The sequence below is a fragment of the Aotus nancymaae genome, unplaced genomic scaffold, assembly GCF_030222135.1.
Source record: "Aotus nancymaae isolate 86718 unplaced genomic scaffold, 86718_ANA_hifiasm-v0.15.2.pri h1tg000072l, whole genome shotgun sequence".
Taxonomy (NCBI): Eukaryota; Metazoa; Chordata; class Mammalia; order Primates; family Aotidae; genus Aotus; species Aotus nancymaae.
The window spans coordinates 8,409,722-8,430,969 of NW_026988487.1; the positions used below are offsets into that span (position 1 = coordinate 8,409,722).

A 21,248-nucleotide genomic window follows, 5' to 3' on the forward strand; every position below is an offset into this window, starting at 1 on the left:
GAACAGTGGCTCACACCTATAATCCCAGCACTTTGGGAGGCTGAGGCAGGCAGATCACTTGAGGTCAGGAGTTCAAGCCCAGCCTGGCCAACATGGTGAAAACCAGTCTCTACTAAAAATACAAAAATTAGCCAGGCATGGTGGTGGGCACCTGTAATTCCAGCTACTCAGGAGGCTGAGGCAGGAGAATCACTTGAATACAGGAGGTAGAGGTTGCAGTGAGCTGAAATTGTGCCACCACATTCCAGCCTATGGGTGACAGAACAAGACTCTGTCCCAAAAAGAAAAGAAAAAAAAAAAAAAAGAATAACTGAGGCCGGGTGTAGTAGTTCATGCCAGTAATCCCAGCACTTTAGGAGGCTGAGGTGGGTGGATCACCTGAGGTCAGGAGTTGGAGACCAGCCTGACCAACATGGTGAAACCCCATCTCTACTAAAAATCCAAAAAAAAATTAGCTGGGTATGGTGGCACGTGCCTGTAATACCAGCTACTTGGGAGGCTGAGGCAGGAGAATCTCTTGAACCCAGGAGGCGGAGGTTGCAGTGAGCCAAGATCTTGCTATTGAACTCCAGTCCAGCCTGGACAACAAGAGAAAAACTGCGTCTCAAAAAATAAAAAAATAAAAATAAAAAGAATAAATGAGAAAAAAACAAATGTTGTCCTGATTATCTCTAACTACAAAATTCACATTTCCAAATGTAAAAAGTATAACCTACATATCTAAAACTACATGTAAAGAAATTGCCTACTATGATATTTAACTCCTTACCTCACATTTAAATTCTTTTTATTCATTTACTCATTTTAAATTGGAGAATTTAAAATAAGTAAAGTAAGGAATCCTGTTTGCACCCTGTAGGTTCCTACTGAGATAAGCATTGTTCTGGGCACTTATTATCCATTCACAAAAGCCTTTCGGTGTGCTTCCTCCAACATGAAGCAGACCTATAATTTAGTCAGATGCTGGGCAAAGATAGCACTTACTTTTTACCCCTTCAGATAATCAGGTTTCTTTTGAATATTTAATGCTGCATTAGCCAGAATCTAGAGGCATACTGTTTCTAATGACCACAGTAGATGATAGCAAAATATAAACTTCTGAGTGTTTAAAACTGGATTATGTCTTGCAGAGGAAAGCTAATGTTTCTTTAATTAAGAGTTTCAAAGCAACAAAAGATTATATTTGATCAGCACCAAAAAGGCAGGCAGAAAGATCAAAGGCACTGAACAGAATATTAGGTATTTTAAATAGATAACTCAAGTGGCCGGTTCTCTTACTCAGCAAAAGAAATGACAAACACACTCGCTATATAGTAGCTACTGCACTTGGGTGAATTGAAGACAAATGGTATCAATTTCAAAAATGGGCCAGGCGCGGTGCCTCATGCCTGTACTCCCAGCACTTTGGGAGGCTGAGGCTGGTGGATCACAAGGTCAGGAGTTTGAGACCAGCCTGACCAACATGGTGAAATCCCATTCTACTAAAAATACAAAAAATTAGCTGGGCATGGTGGCAGGCACCTGTAATCCCAGCTACTCGGGAGACTGAGACAGGAGAATCTCTTGAACCTGGGAGGCAGAGGTTGCAGTGAGCCGAGACTGCGTCACTGCACTCCAGCATGAGTGACAGAGCGAGACTCTGTCTCAAAAACAATAAATAAATACACAAATAAATAAGCTTGCTTTCCTCATACATATTTACAGCATTTCCACTTGAACAATTCAATTTTCTAGTGTTCTGAACAACAGCAGAGGTATAAGGAAACAATATGGAGAACAAAGTTTACAGATTTCAAGAGTGGGCAAGCTATCTACACACCAGTTCATAGCACGTCTTCTTGAACAATCCAATGACCCGATCTTATAGACAGTAGCAATATTCTCCCCTTCAAACATGCATTCTGACCCAAGTAAATCAAATGGGAAAAAAAAATGCATGCATGAATGCGTTCAAGAGGAGGCGAGGTAGTGTATGCATGAGGGCTGAGGGTGGGGACAAGAGGAAGGGAGGAAAGAAGGACTGAGGAATTCTAACCAGAAAATCACTACCTTCAAAAATAGAAAGACTGTATCTTACCATGGAGCGTAAGAAGCAGCAATGAAGAAATAGATAACCATTCTATCACACATGTGAAAACAATGCTCCACTGTCCTAGTGAGGGGTAAAAAAAAGTTAAATAAATTTTTCAGAAAACGATCAGAGAGGAAGTATGGGTTATCACTCCACTATATTGCAATTTCCATTCTTGTTCTAGTTCTCATGGCCTTTATACTTGGTCTTCCAAGATCACACAGCTTTTTGTTGTTGTTAATGTTATGAAACCATGAGTAAAAGCTTTGTATTATTTTTTAGGTTGTACATACAACAGATACTCTCAGCCTCACAGCATATATGAGACATAGGAACAGAGCCCCATGATAGGAAGTCTGAAGTGGTTAAAGCAAACAAACAAAATCTGTCTTTTTTGATGTTTTCCATTTCTTTTAGATCCCATCTAACAGAAAAATGAAGTTCCTGGAGGGCAGACCACCCCCTGGCTCCTAGCAGTGCAGGGCAAAGTTCTGATGCTCAGTAAACACTCTCTGAGCTGAAATCACATTCTTTGTGTCTTTTTAGAATGTATTTAAAGTTTTTACTTCGAATATCCTACTGTGAACAGTAAGTAGTAATAAAAGAAATTCAGAGACTAACTTAGGAAAAGCAGTAACAAAAACAGAAACAAAAGGCACATTTACTGTAAAAGCATGGCCACCTGTATTTCTAAGCAAGTTCCTCCTTCCAAAACTGAAAAGTCAGGAGTATATGTATAAAGAGTTTGGTTCACTGAGGTCTATTCATAAAATGGATTAGACAGAATCTGCCCTTTACTGAGGTAATTTAAAAGTACAAATTCATAGTATCATCTTGAATCTATTTTCAGTGTCCAAGCAGGTATAATTTGAGGGAACATTAGTATTAGACTTTGCCTCCCCCTACACAAAACATTGACCAAAGCAAACTAATAAGGACTTGTGTGAATAAGTGATAAAATGTTTCCCATAAAGGCTGGGCATGGTGGCTCACAACGATAATCGCAGCACTTTGGGAGGCTGAGGCAGGTGGATCATTTGAGGTCAGGAATTTGAGACCAGCCTGGCCAACATGGTGAAATGCTGTCTCTACTAAAAATACAAAAAGTAGCCAGGTGTGGTGGCGCATGCCTGTAGTTCCAGCTACTCAGGTGGCTAAGGCACAAGAATCACTTGAGCTCAGGAGGCGGGGGTGGCAATGAGCTGAGATTGTACCACTGCACTCCAGTCTGGGTGACACAGTGAGAGTCTGTCTCAAAAAAAAAAAGAAAAAAGAAAAAAGAAAATGTACCCCATAAACATATACACCTACTATGTACCCACAAAAATTAAAAATTAAAAAAAAGTTTTAAAAACATGAGAAATACATTTGTGAGAAAGAATGGATTTCATCAGAAGCCATAGCTTACCAATAGATGATACTTTACGTTACAGGTCTAAAGAAGCAAACACTAAATCAAAGCTTTTCAAACTTGACTGCGTATCATCACCTGGGGAACTTACAAAATATAGTGATGGATTCCAGTTCAAAAGATTCTGAAGGGTTTGGAGGTGAGATAGAGGGTGGAGGAATGGGAAGAATAAGTTTTTAAAACTCCTTGGATGACTGTGATTCCTAGCAAGGTTCTGGGCCTTTCTAATTCTGCTTTCTAGATTGTTATGTGCTGTTAGAGTAGGTAGACAGACCTGGAATCTCATCCAAGAGCTGCCACTGACCTCTCTGACTCTCACTTTCCTCATAGGTAAAATGGAAATAAGATATTTCTCATGGAGTATGTGTGAACATTAAATGAAGTAATGTAGGCCATGTATCTAGCATAGCATAGTACCTAACACACGGGAGCACCTAGCACATAATAAATGCTAATTCCCTTCTCGCTTTTACTTAAATTAAGGCTTTTTTAATATTTAAAAATTTAAATGAAGAACAAAAATCTACACGTGGCTTATGATTCTAGCAATGCCATTCAAAGTTCAAGAGAATCTAGTTTCTATTACACCTCTGGCAGGGAGACCCAGAATACTGAAAGAGGTACCTACAACTTTTTATTGATCCAGAATCTAGACATCGAAGCCAAGTTTGCTGAGACAACCACAAGCACTAAATTGTGCCAAGAAGATAATAAAGTACTCTGCTTCTAAACTGGCCCCTGGGCACTGCGACAGTGTGTCCTGAGGAGCCAGGACAGGTACTCTTGTGGTTATCTTGTGAGTGTGTCCCAGAGCGCCCTTGTGATTGAATGCTGTGGTTTTATTTTAAGCCCAGAAAACTGTTACCTTACAGGAAAGGGTAGCAGACTGCCAACTATATGCAATATTGTAAAAGATATGGTGAAAAAAACTAGGACTTGGAGTCAGAGGTCTTGGGATAATCAGATTTTGCTGGTTTCACTGACTCAGACAAGTCAGACTACTTCTCTGAGCCTCAGTACCCCCAAATAAAAATTAAGTGATTTAAATTAGATGATTTCTAAAGATCCTCCCAGATCTAAAACTCTAGGATTCTACATGTGAGGAAACCAGTAATCATCTCACAAATCTCAAATCCTGCTTATAAATGTGGCATATCTTTTAAATATCATATTGACTAGTTTGAGTTTTTTTTGGACATTCTTTAAAACCAAAAGGCATATTCCAGTATTTCTTTAAATTGCTCATAGTCTGCTCTGAATCTTCCTTTTTTGAAAAGAAGTTTTGCCCTTCAGGGTTATGCAGAATCCATTTCACAAGCAACACATTCCCACCTAAATGGTGTGCTGCTCCAAAATCAATCCTTCACTCAGAAGAGGAAAGCTTTAATGTTCTTCTCCTTGGCAGGCCAAGAGCTATCCAATTGCTTGGAAAGTGCTTGACGGCTATTAATAGCAAAATATGTGAATTTTATTTGAATAATATACACAAGACTTAATTCTGGCTAAACTTTGCAAAATGCTAAACCCAAACTATAAGTATGCCTCTATACTTCATACAGTCCTTTGGTTTTTTGTAATTTTCAAGTACCTTATCTCATTCCCGTATCACAGTGACTATGTGATTCAGGTATTATTATTCTCATTTTAGTGATACAGATACTGAGGCTCCACAAGGTCAAGTGACTTACCCAATATTAAAGAGCAGGGCTGGGCCTCAAAGCCTGCCTGCTGACTCTAAGCTCAGTGTGCTCTGTCACTACCTTACACTGCTGCTCTCATCATATCCTTAGTGTGCTTAATAGTATTGGAAAATAGCTCTCAGGTTTTTAAGTGGTAAGTCCTAGGGAATCAGTGAGGTTTTTTAGGGGTTACTGAGCAAAGCCCTACCTTTTTAGATACATACTGGGGAGGAGTCCTCAAACTTCATCCAGTCCAAAGAACATGTCGTGAATCATGGGAGAGTATTCTAGTCTACAAGGCAGAAAATGTCTACCCTTTGCCCCACTTGACTAAAGCATGCCAGCGTGGGAGGCTACCAAACATATTGAGTCAACTATTTGGATCTGTTGAAACAGCATGCCATCCACTGTACCTTAAGTGGCTCTTTTTCCATGATACAATGTGAAATACTGTAGAAACGATGAAGAGGGCACAGAGTCCCATCCCATAAATCCATGCTGTTATCTTTTCCCAGCAGTCATCAGACAGTCGATGGAGGAGGGCACTGCCCACAATGGCTGGAACAATGAGGAACTGAGGGAACAGTAAAGAGTAATGAATGGAATATTCTGGCTTTTATGGAGTTGAGTCTTTTGCTAAAAATACAGAGGTTTGCCTGGAACAATTTTAGAAAAATAATCTTAAAGCAAGTATTTGCCCCTCCTGGATAATCATAATGAGAGCCAGATGAAGTTAGCTGCTACACTGGAAAGCAGGTAATGCCATTCAGGGCCCAGGAATTGCACCAACCAATGGGGATACAATTAAGCCATCAAGGATGCAACATTACTCAACTGTTAAAAAAACAGATGTTCTTTATCCTAATTTCATTAAATAAGGACATGCTTCATTCTACTTTATAATCTGATTTAGAGTAATTCCTTAAAATATTCAAACACCAAGAAGGCCAGGTGTGGTGGCTCATGCCTGTAATCCCAGCACTTTGGGAGGCTGAGGCAGGAGAGTTGCTTGAGTCCAGGAGTTGCAGAGCAGCGTGAGCAACACAGCAAGACCCTGTCTCTACAAAAATTAAAAAAATTAGCCAGACATGGTGGCACAACACCTGTAGTCCCAGCTATTTGGCAGGCTGAGGTGGAAAGGCTGCTTGGGCCTGAGAGGTTGAGACTATAGTGAGCCGTGATTGCACCACTGCACTCCAGCTTGGGAGGCAGAGTGAGATCTTGTCTCAAAAAAAAAAAAAAAAAAAAAATCCAAGCACATAGCCAGATTTTTCAGGGAGGTCCTCACTTTAGATCATTTGTCCTGTGGCTACTGAAATCCCAATATTTCAGGACAGGATAACTGAACAAATCAAGTAATAAGTATAATGTACACAGCAACACACACATACAGAAAGTCAATTGTTGAAGTTATACATCCTGATTTTCAGCTTGGATCTGTACATTCTAACAATATGAGTGCTACTGCAGAGTGAACATTTTGGGATCACTTCATTTTTAACAGAACCTTTTAAGTAAGCAAGAGCAATCCCCTTCTAAGATTTACCTATTCAAAAAATCTTGAGAATTTTAGAGAGAATTTTGCTTCCTGCACCATATTTCATAGTCCACATGGTCACAAATTTTAATGTCTAGTCATATATGTATGACTATGACTAGTAAACATCTTATAATAACAGAAATTCCCAGGAGAATATACTACTTTATATTAGAATAAGTATACTTGACAAAGAATACAAACGTTAGCAATTTGCTTATCTTTTCCTTTCTTCCCAAACCTACATTTGCCATCTTGCAACAGAATATTAAATCCCCTAGATGAGACTGGCATGAGTTTTTCAGATGCTAAAGTTTTCATTGGCCCAAGAGCAAAATTAGAAGATTAAGTACAATAAAGTTTTCCATAAAACACAATGTATTTCATTTAAAGGAATGCCCTTTATTTTGAGATCATGTCCTTTCTACTTTTTTCATGTTAAAGTATCTTCTAATGAAATGATGACAATAGAGGCGTTTTGTCTGTTTTAGAAATATTATTGGACCCTGAAATGAAACAATTCAAGATATTGTTTAATAAGATTATATTTTCTGTTCTAAAAAATTAATATGGAGGTTTTGTCAGATTTCCCTTAACTTCAGTTTATACAAGTGTTCCTTAACCTGTGACACACTCAGAAGAGACAAGTTAAGGCTTATTCAGGTTCATCCAAGTAAATATTATTTCTAAAGGTAAGCTGTGTGAACCACTGTATTGTACCAACACTGTCTATCATAGTTAAACTAACCTGTTCTAAACACTCATTGTTAAAGGAGTAAACTGGTCTTTTCTCTATTTCTTGTTTTCAGACCATCTCTCAGCCACTATTTTTCCCTCAAAGTCACTAAATGCAACTTTTAAAGGTAATGATGAAACCACAGATAAAATAAAATTTATAATGAGATAAGAAAATGCCACTAATTTCACATTAACAGGAAAACTGAAAATACATATTCACAAACACTCCCTGACATACACACACACACACACACACACACACACACACACACACACAGAAATGCACCAAAGTGTTAACAGTTTATTTCTGGTTAGTTTTATTTTCCTGATATATTTTTCAGTATTTTTAAAGTTTCTTATAATGAGTATGTCCTTTTATAATGCAGAAAAAAATGAACAAAACATTTACGGATACCATGAGCTTTTCCTTCACCAGTATGGAATAACATCTCTTCTTGGAAGCAATGGCCACTGTAGGGGTGGGAGGCTATGGCTCCCCTCCCCATTTCAGAAGACCACTTAATTTTAAAAAAGCATCTTTTTCAACAAATTATGAACTCTCCTTGCAAAATAAACACAGTTGATTTCATTCTAGGGGTGGGAGTCTTCATAAACAGGCATCTCTGGTTTTTCTAAAGCTAGGGTACATACTATTATTGTTCCTTTAAAGACTTGTTTAAAGCAAGTCCAGGACCAGCTTACTGTGGATTAGAACACACCAAGTGTTCTATATGCTTACCTAGTTTCTGGTGACATGACCCAGCACTGATTTCCTGGTAGATAAGGTCACAGAGATGGGTAAATCCAACTAATTGTGCTGAGGTTACTAGAGATAATTACCCCTTCCTCCCGCCAAAGCCCTGTGGAAAGGATGGCAATGGCAGAAAACTTGTACTCACTGCATGTGTGTAACAGTTAGCAGCATGTTCATAGCAAGTTGGTTTGTAGCGGCCATTGGCTGGAGCTCGATGGTTCATGAATCTGTAAAAACAAAAAGACATCATCTAAGAAAAGCTCAAAGTGTGTGAAGAACAATGAGGAAATCTATCAGTGCATATTTGATCTGTTCTAAGTGAAGATATGACTGGTGGAAATACCTAGTTACGGTAATAAAGCCAAAAGTCACTGAAGAGGAGTAAACTGAGTCAATAGCAATGATCCTTAAGCAAATACCCTAGTTTATTAGATTAAGCATTCTTTCACTTTATTCCAAAGAAAAACCTTCTACAACCAAAAGCAAACAGAAACCATAGCTCTATATCTCCTTCAACTGGAACCCTTCTCCTCCATACATACACACACACACACACACACACACACACACACCCCGTACAACTAGAAAAAAAAAGGAATTTTTCTAAATTTTATTATCATTTAGTGAAGGGATACACTACATTTGAAAAAAAAGTTTCAATTTCTTTTCTTAAAATTTATAAAGCTTGGGTCGGGTGCGGTGGCTCATGCCTGTAATCCCAGCAGTTTGGGAGGCTGAAGCGGGTGCATTGCCTGAGGTCAGGAGTTTGAGACCAGCCTGGCCAGCATAGTAAAACCCTGTCCCTACTAAAAATACAAAAAAAGTAGCTAGGTGTGGTGGCGGGCACCTGTAGTCCCAGCTTCTCAAGAGGCTGAGGCAGGAGAATTGCTTGAACCCGTGAGGCGGAGGTTATAGTGATCCAAGATCGCATCATTGCACTCCAGCCTGGACGACAAGAGTGAAACTCCATCTCAAAAAAAAAAAAAAATTATAGAGGCACATCTTTAAGACCTACATCCCATGATTAACAGGCCTGTCCCACTAGTTTCCCTATATTGTATTACCAGTCTAGCACCAGACAGCTTAAATAAATGATACCTGGCTACCTCTAGGCAACTTAAAACAGGAGGTATGTTTTCACCTTTGTTCTCCCTGAATTCAAAGTTACGCTTCAAAAACCAAACACATGACTACTACCTGATCTTTTTGGCTATAAAATTCACATAAATACACATACGTGTGTATGTATCTAAATATCAAAATCTGTTACACATATAGACATAAGCCCATATTCCACACTTCCCTTTGGGCTAACTTTGTGACAGCAGTACAGCGAAAAGCATGAATACCACAGGACCTAAAGGGAGGACAGCATTCTTCCATTTCAGTATGCTGAGTGAGGATGCCCTCTCCACCAAAAACCCAATCCATACCCACAACAGGTTTCATGAGGGATTCTGGATTAATCTAACTAATCCTTTTTTCCTCAGGAGGAGAAAAAAAAGCAGCTGTCTGAATAAAGGAAGGAAGAATCAGATGCACAGAAACAGACATAGGTTAAAAAAAAACTCCAACAGCATTCAGGTCGCAAAGGCCTACTGCATTCCTGTGCTTAAGAGTCTATAAGATGTCAACAAGCTTTGCACAATAAATTATCCTTTTGCTCAAGTTAGTTTAAAGAAATGTGTATGGTGGGGAGTGGTATTCTGTGCCACTAATGAGTTCTAACTACTCATTACCTTATTCATAAAAACAATGAAAAATGGTACAAGGTTGAACCAAATAGTAGAACCAAGTTGCCAAAAATTGGCTACAATGCATGACCAAGCTATTCTAGAGAGTGCCCAGTTTATGAATAAAAGACTAGCCAATACTCTCTCCCTGAGTTAAGAAAAGCTTGTTATCTTTAGATCAAATTAATAAAAATAAAGTAGCAGCCACTATTAACACAATACAGATAGTTCAGGTGGAAAATCCACTGGGGAATTAATTTGGGACAGTGAAGATATTTCACTTGGCCCATTGATGGGTTAAGATATTTAACTAGTGTACGAAATATGTACTTGCTGAGTATAATCTACCAGATGGTTTGAAAACCAACTGCTAAAGAGAAATATACAGCTAGTAGTTTCAAAATTTATCCAAGTTATTCTCAAATATAGTTAACAATTATCAAGCATCATCTTTTCTCCCCTGATAATATTTTAAATAATTTTACTAATTTTCTAAGGGACAACAGTGTTGCTATACAGCTCTCATTAGCAAAAAAGAAAATAACTACACTCTTGGGAAGAATGCTTTAAAAGTGTCCCAAGTATTAGAGGACATACCACATCATTACCCCGAGATATACAACAGAGCTATAACATACCCTATTAGGAATTTTGAAGGGTAAAGAGCAAGGTCCCAAGATGGCTGAAGTTAGATGAAATTCAAAGTGCTCTGTGTAGGGTGCAGTAAGTAGGATTTGTCTACCCACTACCAGGCTGCAGATTAAAATAGCAATTTATATCTCTGGCAGCCCAATCTAAAAATAGTCAAGCCATTACCCAGCAACAGGGATAGACTTTCACATTTTCTCCTAAAAACAAATAAACTGGATGGCTATGTTTGTGACAGCTTAGTCCCCTGATCACCTGGAATAATTCACATTAAAATTAAAGTAGAAAGTTATACAAAAAAATATTCCACCCACGGTGACTTAAAGCACTCTCTCCTGATGCATAGGGCAAGACCGGAGCAATAGGGAAAGATAAGGGTAACTATCCTGGAAGCAACTCTCTACATCTGGGGCTCAGTAAGATAGACAGCATAATTGTTCTTCTGGGAAATAACAATACAATTTTTGCATTTCTCTTTAACCTGCTAGGGTGCAATCAAGACTCCTCCACAGCCTTCTGAAGAAATCATTCCTAAGACCTAAATGGAAAAGCAGATGTAAAATGTAAATCAACTCCCACACTCTGGCCCTCATGTCTTCCCCCAAAAAAGAATGGGAAAGGTTCAAGTGCTGGTTATGGAAAACAGCATCCATTTATGGAAGACATCTCTATTTAAGGCAGAGTGGCCCTAATGGTTACTCAATGCTTAAGTAATCAGCAAGCCCTAGAGGATTTGAAGGAAGGTGATTTAGTCCTGGGAGTGGGAACTGCACTTAATAAAGCTACTAGTTAAGCAGGGTTTTTTTCACTTATCTCCTCACTTTCTTTCAAAACTCTCCTGCCTTCTTCTTTGCCCAGTGTTCTTATCATCTCCCCCTTCCCCCATACTCCTCTCCCATGCCATGACAGAATTTCAAAACTGTGGAGGGAAAGAACAGATAGAGACCTGGGGACACTCCCTAGTGCACTAACACACTTGAATTCAGCCCAATGCACTGTGCCCACTGAGTAGATCTGCAACGCACCAGCAGATCTCAGAGGCTGATCTCAGCAGATCAAATCCTGCAAGTGTTCCTCATTCTCCCATTGGAAGTACCATCAACACCACCTTCAAAATATATTTCTAATAAGTCCACCTCATCACTTGAGGTCAGGAGTTCGAGACCAGCCTGACCAGCATGGAGAAATTCAGTCTCTACTAAAAATATAAAAAATTAGCCAGGCATGGTGGTGTGCACCTGTAATCCCATCACTTTAGGAGGCTGAGGCATGCAGATCACTTGAGCCCAGGAGTTAGAGACCAGCCTGGGCAAAAGGGCTAAACCCCATCTCTACTGACAATACAAAAATTAGCCATGGGGTTGCGGGGGGGCAGGGGGTGGTAGTGACGCGGTAAACACAGCTCCACAGCTTCTACCTTAAATAAAGAACTAACATCTCAGGTCTGTACAAAGTCACTTAACTAGTATTCCTGATTGTACCCCTATAGACTCTCTTCTTTATATTAGTAGCCACAGTTTTCTATTAGAAACATATCAGGGGCTGGGCATGGTGGCTCACATCTGTAATTCCAGTACTTTTTGGGAGCTGAGGCAGGAGGTCACTTGAGCCCAAGAGTGGAGAACAGCCTGGGCAATATAGTGAGATCCCATCTTTACACACACACAAAATGTAAAAATTAGCCAGGTGTAGTGGTGCACACCTGTAGCCTCAGCTACTTGTGACTGAGGTAGAAGGACTGCTTGACCTCAGAGGTCAAGGCTACAACAGTGAGTTGTGATGGCACCATTGCACTCCAGTCTGGGTGACAGAACAAGACCCTGTCTCAAAAACAAACAACAACAAAAAAACCCAGATCACATTACACACCCCAATTCCAGCTTAAAGTCTGCCTCTGGCTTCCCAAAGTGATTACAATAGCCCTGCAACACAGTGTTCAGAGGCCCACAAGCCCTAACTGCTCTGGGCCTTACTACTCTTTCAGTCTCAAGATGGCATCTTTCTCTCTCTCCACTCTCTGGCTATACCACCTCCTTTCTGCTCCTTAAAGATGTCAAGGTTGTGTCTGCCTCTGGGCATGTGTACTTGTTTACTTCTGTCTAGGATCTTCTCCAGAATGCTCAGCTCTCTTATCCTTCCATTTCAACTCAGATGTCACTGCCTCAGAGAGGTTTTCCAGACTATCCTAACTGAAGTATCATTTCAGTACTCCACATCCGACCAGAGCCCCATGTCACAATTGGTAAGACTTTGATTTGTTTTAGGTTATTTTTTATTTCATCTTTCCCCACTGTAGTGTGAATTCCATGAAGGCTGTCTTGTTCACCTTTCTATTACCAAACTCAAGTACAATGCCCAGCTTACTGCTGGAGCTTAATAATTGTTGAATGAATAGAAAGACATTCCAGTTACTGCTGAAGTACTTTGTCTTAACAGAGATATCCTATAGCCAATTAGTTTTACTGTGGACCCAGCAGGTTCTGTAAGTAAGAGAAACAGGCAGCCTGGGAACCAAGAGAACCCTGAATCTTATAAAAAGAAAACACTTAAAGGCCAAGACAATGGATATTCCAAGGGCCCCTTTAACATCACTTACATTGCAATGTAAGTGGACCCCTCTAACTATTAGCTACCCTTTATGACAGCATATTTGTTCAGGAAAAGTGTCCACTGCCAATAGTGCTAGTCTTGACTTATTGAATAAAGGAAGACGTGTATATAAGGAGACTACCCCATGCCTATGACTTAGTGCTTTAAGAACATGGTAAGAAAGACAATAGGTAGCCCTGAAAGACTTCCTAATACTTTAGATTCAGACGCTTTCCCACATATTCAGTTTTGAAGCTAGCTATATGATCATGAGGCTGGGGCTGAGGAAGAGGGTATCTTTTTCCTTGGATTTTTGGTTGCAAGACTGTTGAAATGAGTACACACCAACAAGAAGATACAGTAGAAGCTCTGTGGATCCTATGCCTACATGTGATACACATAGATGTGGTGTGGGCAGGGAGTCAAAGAGAGAAAGAGGTGAGCTAGCAACATGAGTGGAGGAGACACAGACATGAAATTGAACTCTTGGGTCTACCCCCTTCCTAGCTGTGTGACTATGGGCAAGTTTCCTTTCATTCTCTAAACCTATTTACTCTTCTATTAAATGGGTGTAAAAGTTATATCTTCCAGAGTTATAGTTGAGAATGAGATGAGTAATATACAAGTGCCCAGCCAGTGTCTGGCATAGATAAATGGCACTCAAAAAATGTTAGCAGTTATTGCCATCAATCAGAGATGCTGTGAAGGGGAGAGAATGACTTTGTGTTTGTCTATGTGTGTGTAGGTATCTTGGGGATACTCAAGTGTGAAATGGATAAAACAAGGAAGATAAACTATGTCTATGTGTTCCAGTGGAATTTTTCACATCCTAAGTTTGTTGAGAAGTCATCATTGCATATACCCTCCTCATGCTCCTCCATCCAGTTCCAATAAATCTATCAGGGAGGAAGTACACCTCCCTTCAAAGACAGTATGTCCCTCCCTCCAGATCCTTTGTAATTTACCTACTTGGGAATGCTCAGAAAGATATATTAGGAACACAATATTAAAAGATGCAGAATAGTACTCTCAGCATTTTAATGTGTGAACCACAAAAATCAGGACATTCTCATTACATTACTTTTTGTTTACAGGCTTTATTTCCAAGTTAAAATTGATACTTAGAAATATGTTTCCAACCTAGCCTATGATAGAGAACCAAGAAGTTATGAGATCACACAAATCCTCAAAGAAAATCATGGTAGGTCTAGATGACATCAAGAAAGAAACCTTCAAATATCCATTGAGTGCAAAACACAAGCCCCCAAGAAAATTATAGTCTATGCCACAACAAAAGAAAATGCCTGTATTTTTAGTTTTTAAGTGAAAAATGTAGAGTGCAAAAATCACATTACAACTGTACTAATAAGGAATGGAGAGATCAGTGTCCAGCAAAAAAAAAAAAAAAAAAAAAAATTAAAAATTAAAAAAATTTAAAAGTCAGTTCAATAAGCTGAGAGGGTAGCATCCTCAATGAAGTGTTTTATTTCTTTTAACACTGTTTTAAGGTTTGTGAAACAAATAATTAAGCAGGGTCTTTTTTTTTTTTTTCTTTTTAGAGAATCCAAAGGGATAGGAAAGAAAGACAAACTCTTAAATCAAATAAGGAAGGGGCAATTTCACAGAATATCGCTACTGTTCTCTGAAAACAGGAAGAGCACAGACGTGTAGAGAAGTAAAACCAAATCAAACAAACCGCATGCACAGGGCTTCACTGATCATGCCTGAGTGCATGTTATATTTTCTCTAAAAGCCCCTCCGGTCTTCATTTCTGACATCAGCTTCTAAAGTCAGAACGCCACGGTTCCATTTTGCCCTTAGACACACTGATATAAAATTCCCACTGGGGGAACAGTGCCAGGCATTCAACACCCTGACTGATGAGCAATATATTCAGAAGTCAATCCTCGTCTTCAAGCTGATCCCCCTCCTGGTAGCCCAGACCATGGTAACTCTTCTGTGCATTTGTTGGCTCCTTTACATTTTGGGACTGGGGGAGGAATGAGATGGGTGAGCGCGCAGTGAGGGCATGGAGATTAGAAAGAAAAAGAAAAATGTGTACTTTAAAATTCTGAAATAAAAGGTAGTGTCTAAAAGCTCAATAACCTTCTTGGAAGAGTTCATGCATTTCTTAAAATTTCCCGTCACTGCACCCCCAGCAAGGCTGCCTGTGGTGAAGGTCCGGGAATTCACAACAAAGGGATGCAGAATTACCACAAGCCCTGGGGAGGTGAACTTTCACCCACTTAAACAAAAAAGAAAAGCCTGGAGTTCCTCTCAGAGCCATGAGCTAACCTCCATCCATTGTTAGACGGCGGAGCCCCGGAGGGGAGTAAGGCCACGGCGCCCCCCAGCCTGGCATTCCCACTAGCTCTACAGTGAATGAGCAGCCGGTCAGCCTTCCGGTGGCGCCTCCACGGTTCCTCATCCTCGTTTCCTAACACCGGCGCCTCCGCAGCAGGTCTCACCACCCGAAAGCTAACTTGCCCCTTCGCAGAGACCAAAATAGCACCGCCCTGAGACGCTCAGCTGGAGAACCAGCAAGGCCCCTACATGGCCAGGGAGGGACAAGCCGGCGGAGCGTGCCTCAGTTTCCCTGTTGCTAGGGTCGTTCACAGACAAAGCACCCAAAATGCCCAGCACCCGGCTTTACGACAAATCTCTCCGCAGAGCGCCACCCAGTTCCGCGCGCCCCGGGAGACCCCCCCACCCTGGAGGTAAAGGGATGGAGGCGCAAGCCAGGTTGGAGGACTCGAGGGCGGCTCCTGGGGCTGGGGTTCGGGTTCCCAGAGCGAGCCAGACCCCGGCCTGTAAGGACGTCGGGAGGGTCAGCCCCAGGACCAAAGGGATCCCCCGGAAGGAGGGAGGCTAGGGGTCCCGGGTGCGGGAATCCATCCGCTGTCCGCAGATCGCGAGGGGAGACCCGGGTCAGGCACAAGCTCCCATCCTCGGAGGAAGGGGGTCGCCCAGGAACAGCAGGGAAGGGACTCCCCTGGAAGCTGATCCCGGGCCACAGTGCGGGATCCACCCCGGATGCATCCAGGTGAGAAAAGGGGACACGCGCGCTTAACGGCGGGATCTGGGGACCCGCTCCTGACACTGGCAGCGGGACCGGGACGCCAACCCTCTCACCGCTGGAATCGATTCTTGAACCGCATTGATCCTCTGCTCCTCCTCGGGGGCCGGGAGCTCCGTCTCGTCAGCACCGGCGGCCGGGCGCGCGGCCCTCATGGGCTTGTGCTGCTCCAGAGGCCGCCTGCGTGTCCAGCGGAACCCTTCGGCCGGGTAGGGCCGGAGTGGGCCAGGCCGGGGGTCGGGACAGGGCTGGGGCCAGACCGGGCGGCTGGGGGCGGGAGGGAGGCCGCTTAAACGGCCCCGACGCCTCCCGCCTCCCGCCTCCCGCCTACCCGGCTCCTCCGCCCCGGGGCTCTTGCGCCCCGCCCCGGAGCCCGGCTCCGCCCCCGCCGGCTCCGCTCGCCTGCGTGCATCCGCGGTCGCCGGCGCGTCAGCGCTCCGGTCAGCCAATCGGCGCCCCGAGCGGCGCGGCGGCTACGCTGCCATTCATTCCCGCCAGGCTTGGGCGGCGGGGCGGGGCCTCGAGGCGGCGGGGCGGGGCGGGACGAGGAAAAGGGGAGGAGCGCGGGAACGCGGCGCCCTTCAGTAAGAGACTTATTGGAGAAGAGACCGAGGGAGGGGGAGAGAAATGGTGAAGGAGGAGATGGATCAGGAAATATTAAAAGCATTGTGAGGAAATAGCAGCAAACAAGCAGCCCTAACGCATTCATTCTTTCGTTATCATTCATTTCTCCATCCCTCCATTCATTTATTCCTTCATCATTTTGAGGGCCAGCTCCCGCTAGGCTATTGTGAAAGGATCCAGGGCAGAAGGAAAAACCTCCTTGTCTGACCCGTGAGGTGGTTGAGGTCTTTGAGCCGTCGTCTAACTCTGAGATTCAATGAAACGGAGGAATCCTCTGCAAGGATCCTTTTATGTTATCCTCCAGTTTATTATTATTTTTATTCAAGCAGCTTTCAAATAAACCAGTAGACTTGTATCAGGGTCCTGTCACTAAACCTTCTAAACTCAGAGGGTTTCCTGGAAGACAGGTTCAAATAAAAATGAATGAATGGGTCAGGCGCGATGGCTTACACTTGTAATCCCAGCACTTTTGGAAGCCAAGTGGGAGTGGCGGATCACCTGAGATCAGGAGTTCAAAACCAACCTGGTCAACATGGTGAAACCCCGTCTCTACTAAAAGTACCAAAATTAGCCAGGTGTGGTGGCAGGTGCCTGTAATCCCAGCTACTCAGGAGGCTGAGATAGGAGAATCGCTGGAACTTGGGAGGCAGAGGTTGCAGTGAGCCGAGTTCACGCCACTGCATTACAGCCTGGGAGACAGAGCAAGACTCCGTCACACTCATACACACACACACACACACACACACACACACGAATGGATGAATGAATGAATGGGTGATTTGTCCAGCCTTTCCAGGATAACCAAGGTATCCTGTCCGTACCCAGCCTCCAGCCCACAAACTAGAGACTCCGGAGGGGCAAGAGGCCAGCGTGCTAGCCTGCTAGGAGTGCTCATTATTAGGCTTACGGTGAAGCGTTGGAAAGCCGGCAAATTCTGCCACCCCGGCTAAAAAATCTAGTTTCCTTTCCTTGAACCTTCCAGAGAAGTGCTTTCGGTGCTTATTGCATTAATCTTCCCAATAACTCCTCCAGATGGGCATTATCCAACTCATTTTACAGATAAGGAGGCTGAGGCTTAGAGTGATAATAAATTTGCCAAAGGCAAAACTAAAGCTCCTACCTACCTTTCTCTAACATTAAAGACACAGATCCTCTCTGTACTTCAGACTGTCTCTCCCTGTTTTAAAGCAATGCACATCTCTAAAACAAAACAAACAAAACTTCCTTCACCCCCACCCCCAACACTAAATCAGGAAAATGAGCCTGGATTGAAAGTCTACTTCTAATCAGCTATGTTGAGTCCCTGGGCTAAACCATCAGTCGGGAGGGGAAGGTAATAAAGGAGATAGCTAATAAAGATAGATACAAAATAGCCACGGGAAATAACATAAGAAGGGTTAAAAAAAACAAGGAAGCTCAATTGTAACAGATGCACCACACTGTTGGGGGATGTTGATGATGAGAGAGGCTATGTATGTATGGGAAATCCCTATACTTTACTCTCAATTTTTGAGTGATCATAAAACTTCTCTGGAAAAAATAGTCAAAAAAAAAAAAAAAAAAAAAGGACTAGGCACAGTGGCTTGCACCTGTAATTTCAACACTTTGGGAGATATGGGGGGAGGATCATTTGAAGCCAGAAGTTTGAAACTAGCCTGAGCTTTGAGGAAAGCAAGACTTCATCTCTAAAAACAACAACAGAATTAGCCAGATGTGGCACACAGCTGTGGTTCCAGCTGCTTGGGAGATTGAGGTGGGAGAATCACTTGAAACTGGGTCACAGAGTGAGATGATCCTGTTGAAAGAAAGAAAGAAGAGAGAGACAGAGGGAGAGGGAGAGGGAGGGAGGGAGGGAGGAAAGAAGGAAGGGAGGGAAGAAAAGGAAGGGAAGGAAGGGACAGAAGGGAAGAAAGAAAGAGAGGGAGAGGGAGAGGGAAAGGGAGAGAAGGAGGGAGGGAGCGAAGGAGGAAGGAAGGAACGAAGGAAGGAAGGAAGGAAGGAAGGAAGGGCAGTGCTGATACATGCTACTACATGGATGAACTTGAAAACACTATGTTAAATGAAAGAAACCAGTCACAAAGAACTGCAGGTTGTATGATTCCATTTATACAAAATTCCATTTATGTGTCCAGGATAGGCAAGTCTATAAAGACAGAAAGTAGATTAGTGGTTGCCGAGGGCAGGGGAATGGGAGGGGATTGGGAAGTGATGGCTAAGAGGTACAAGGGTTCTTTTGGAGGGGGGTCTAATGAAAACGTTCTCAAATTGTGATAATGGATGTACAACTCTGTGAATATACAAAAACCATTGAACTCTGCACTTTAAGTGGGTAAATTGTATGGCATAGGAATTATATCTTAATAAAGCTGTTAAAATATTTTGAAAAATTTTAGTTTCTGTAAAAGGTTGAAATAAAAATACCTGGAGCACAGATTGTCTTACTCATGTTTGTATTTCTTGGAGACTTTTAACAGAAACACACACAGTAGGTGCTCAATAAACAGTTATTTATATGAATTTAATTTAAAAAATAAGTGAAAACAACAGCAACACAATAAGCCAACAGATGTCAGATCACATTTTATCAGTGACATAAGAATGTGCAAAGATAATAAGTGGACTGAGTATAATGAGCATGATGAGGAAGGGGTGCCAGAGAGAAGGAAGTCTGAAGATAGATTTTGATTGAGATGCTGGTTGGGTATCACTTGGCACAGACTTTCCCACTGGGAGAATGGCTTGAACAAGGAAGAGAAGTGGTTGGTATGAGGAAAACTTGTGAGAGGCTACCTAGGTTTAGAAACATCAATAAGACTGATTCTTACCCAAGGGGAAAAAAATAAATGAGATAAAAAGTCAGATTAAATCAGATGAAATAAAACACCTTGACCTACAGTGGTCTCTTCCACAGAAATGCTAGAATATTAACTAAAGGTGACTTAAACAAATATGATGACAATTTTGAATTAACCTCATCTTTCCTGAAACTTACCCCCCACCAAGGTAAGAAGCAAGCCACAAAAGATAAAAATAAAACACAAGAAACAGCTTTAAAGGAATCATGTAAACACCTGCCACATTTTTTTAGTGAGGTGTTGAATGAATCTGTTTCTGAGGAGCAATCCCAAGTATGTTAGCAGAAAAGAGGTATACAATTTGATTTAGAGATTAGAGTTGTGAGAGCTGAAGACAATGGAAAGTGTTTTGCATTAGCAGGTTGTGACGTTTTTGTTGAGCTCAGAGATATAGTTCTTCTTTCTGCAAAACTGCAGTTACATATTTGCATGGGCACTGCCTGTACCTATAAGAAGGAATTTGTGATAGAGCAGACTCCAGGTGCAATAGAATAGATGCCAGAGGAAATGTTTAGGAGAGCAAACCCCTGCTCTGCTCACGGAGGGATATCCAGAGTTCCTGGATAGGATGCCCACCATACAAAGAAGCACCTGGGACCTACTCCCCTAGCTCTAATCGTCCAATCAGAAATAGCAGCTTTTCTCCAAATTTTGACTCCAGACACCTTGGGAAAAGTTGACTGAACTTCCAACTTCATCCTGTGTTCTGTTACTGGTGTTCAATCTCTCTTTTTTACAAATACGACTGAGTAAAGCAAGTTTTAAAATACAGGTGCTCCCAGTCTTTCTCTCTTTTCTGAAAAGAAGAATATTGTCTTTTCCTACTGGGTTTTCTCCCCACAATCGCTGACCTTTGAGTAGTACATGTATCCCTCATGCCTCATTCCTAGACTTGCTTGATAAAAACAATTGAATAAAAAAAATGGGAAGAAAAAAAGATCTACAGAAAAAGTGAAGGACTTAGGTAGATAGGCTATATGCATCACCCTGATAAGGGTGAATAAGAAAAAAAATTCCATACTCTGGGAGAAGTTGATCAAGGTATTTTGAGAGGTGGGTTGGGATTTAGCAAAATAAGAGGATTCATAGGATTGTGGGAAGGACAAAGACGAAGATGAAGAAGAGGAGGAGGAGGAATAAGGTTGGGAATAGTTTTACTCACAATGTAAGTTGGCTATTCTCATGTTTTGCAAGAAGTAAAGTTTTGAGTCCTTTTTAAAAAATATTTTTGGCTGTTTGGTTGTATTTATTTGAAAATTACTTCTTTTAGCAACTGGACTACATGGAAGGAGGATGTACAATGGAATGGTTGCACAGATTAATTTTTTTAAAACTTTAAGTTCTGAGGTACATGTGCAGAACATGCAGGCTTGCTACCTAGGTATACATGTGCCATGGTGGTTCACTCCACCTATCAACCACAGGGTAAACAGGTTAAAATCTAGGTTTTAAGCCCTGCGTGCATTAGGCATCTGTCCTGATGTTCTCCCTCCTCTTCCCCCCCACCTCCTGCAGATTAACTTCTTTGAATGC

At 41.9% G+C, this 21,248-nt stretch overlaps 1 protein-coding gene across 7 annotated transcripts in view; it reads right to left on the reverse strand.

Moving 5' to 3' along the window:
- The window catches only part of MMD (monocyte to macrophage differentiation associated), a 50,070-nt gene extending 33,612 nt beyond the window's left edge, over window positions 1-16,458 (reverse strand). For 6 of the 7 annotated variants that reach the window (XM_064367570.1, XM_064367569.1, XM_064367568.1 and 3 more), the window contains exons 1-4: window positions 16,293-16,403; window positions 8,336-8,417; window positions 5,575-5,735; window positions 2,078-2,152 (exon numbers count right to left, since the gene is read on the reverse strand). In XM_064367570.1, the coding sequence (XP_064223640.1) occupies window positions 2,078-2,152; window positions 5,575-5,735; window positions 8,336-8,417; window positions 16,293-16,318 (344 nt within the window). In that variant the 5' untranslated portion in view covers window positions 16,319-16,403. Of the gene's footprint in view, window positions 1-2,077; window positions 2,153-5,574; window positions 5,736-8,335; window positions 8,418-16,292 lie in introns of all 7 variants that reach the window. The other variant, XM_012460459.3, reaches the window with a different exon arrangement.
- Between the last annotated feature and the right edge of the window lie 4,790 nt (window positions 16,459-21,248).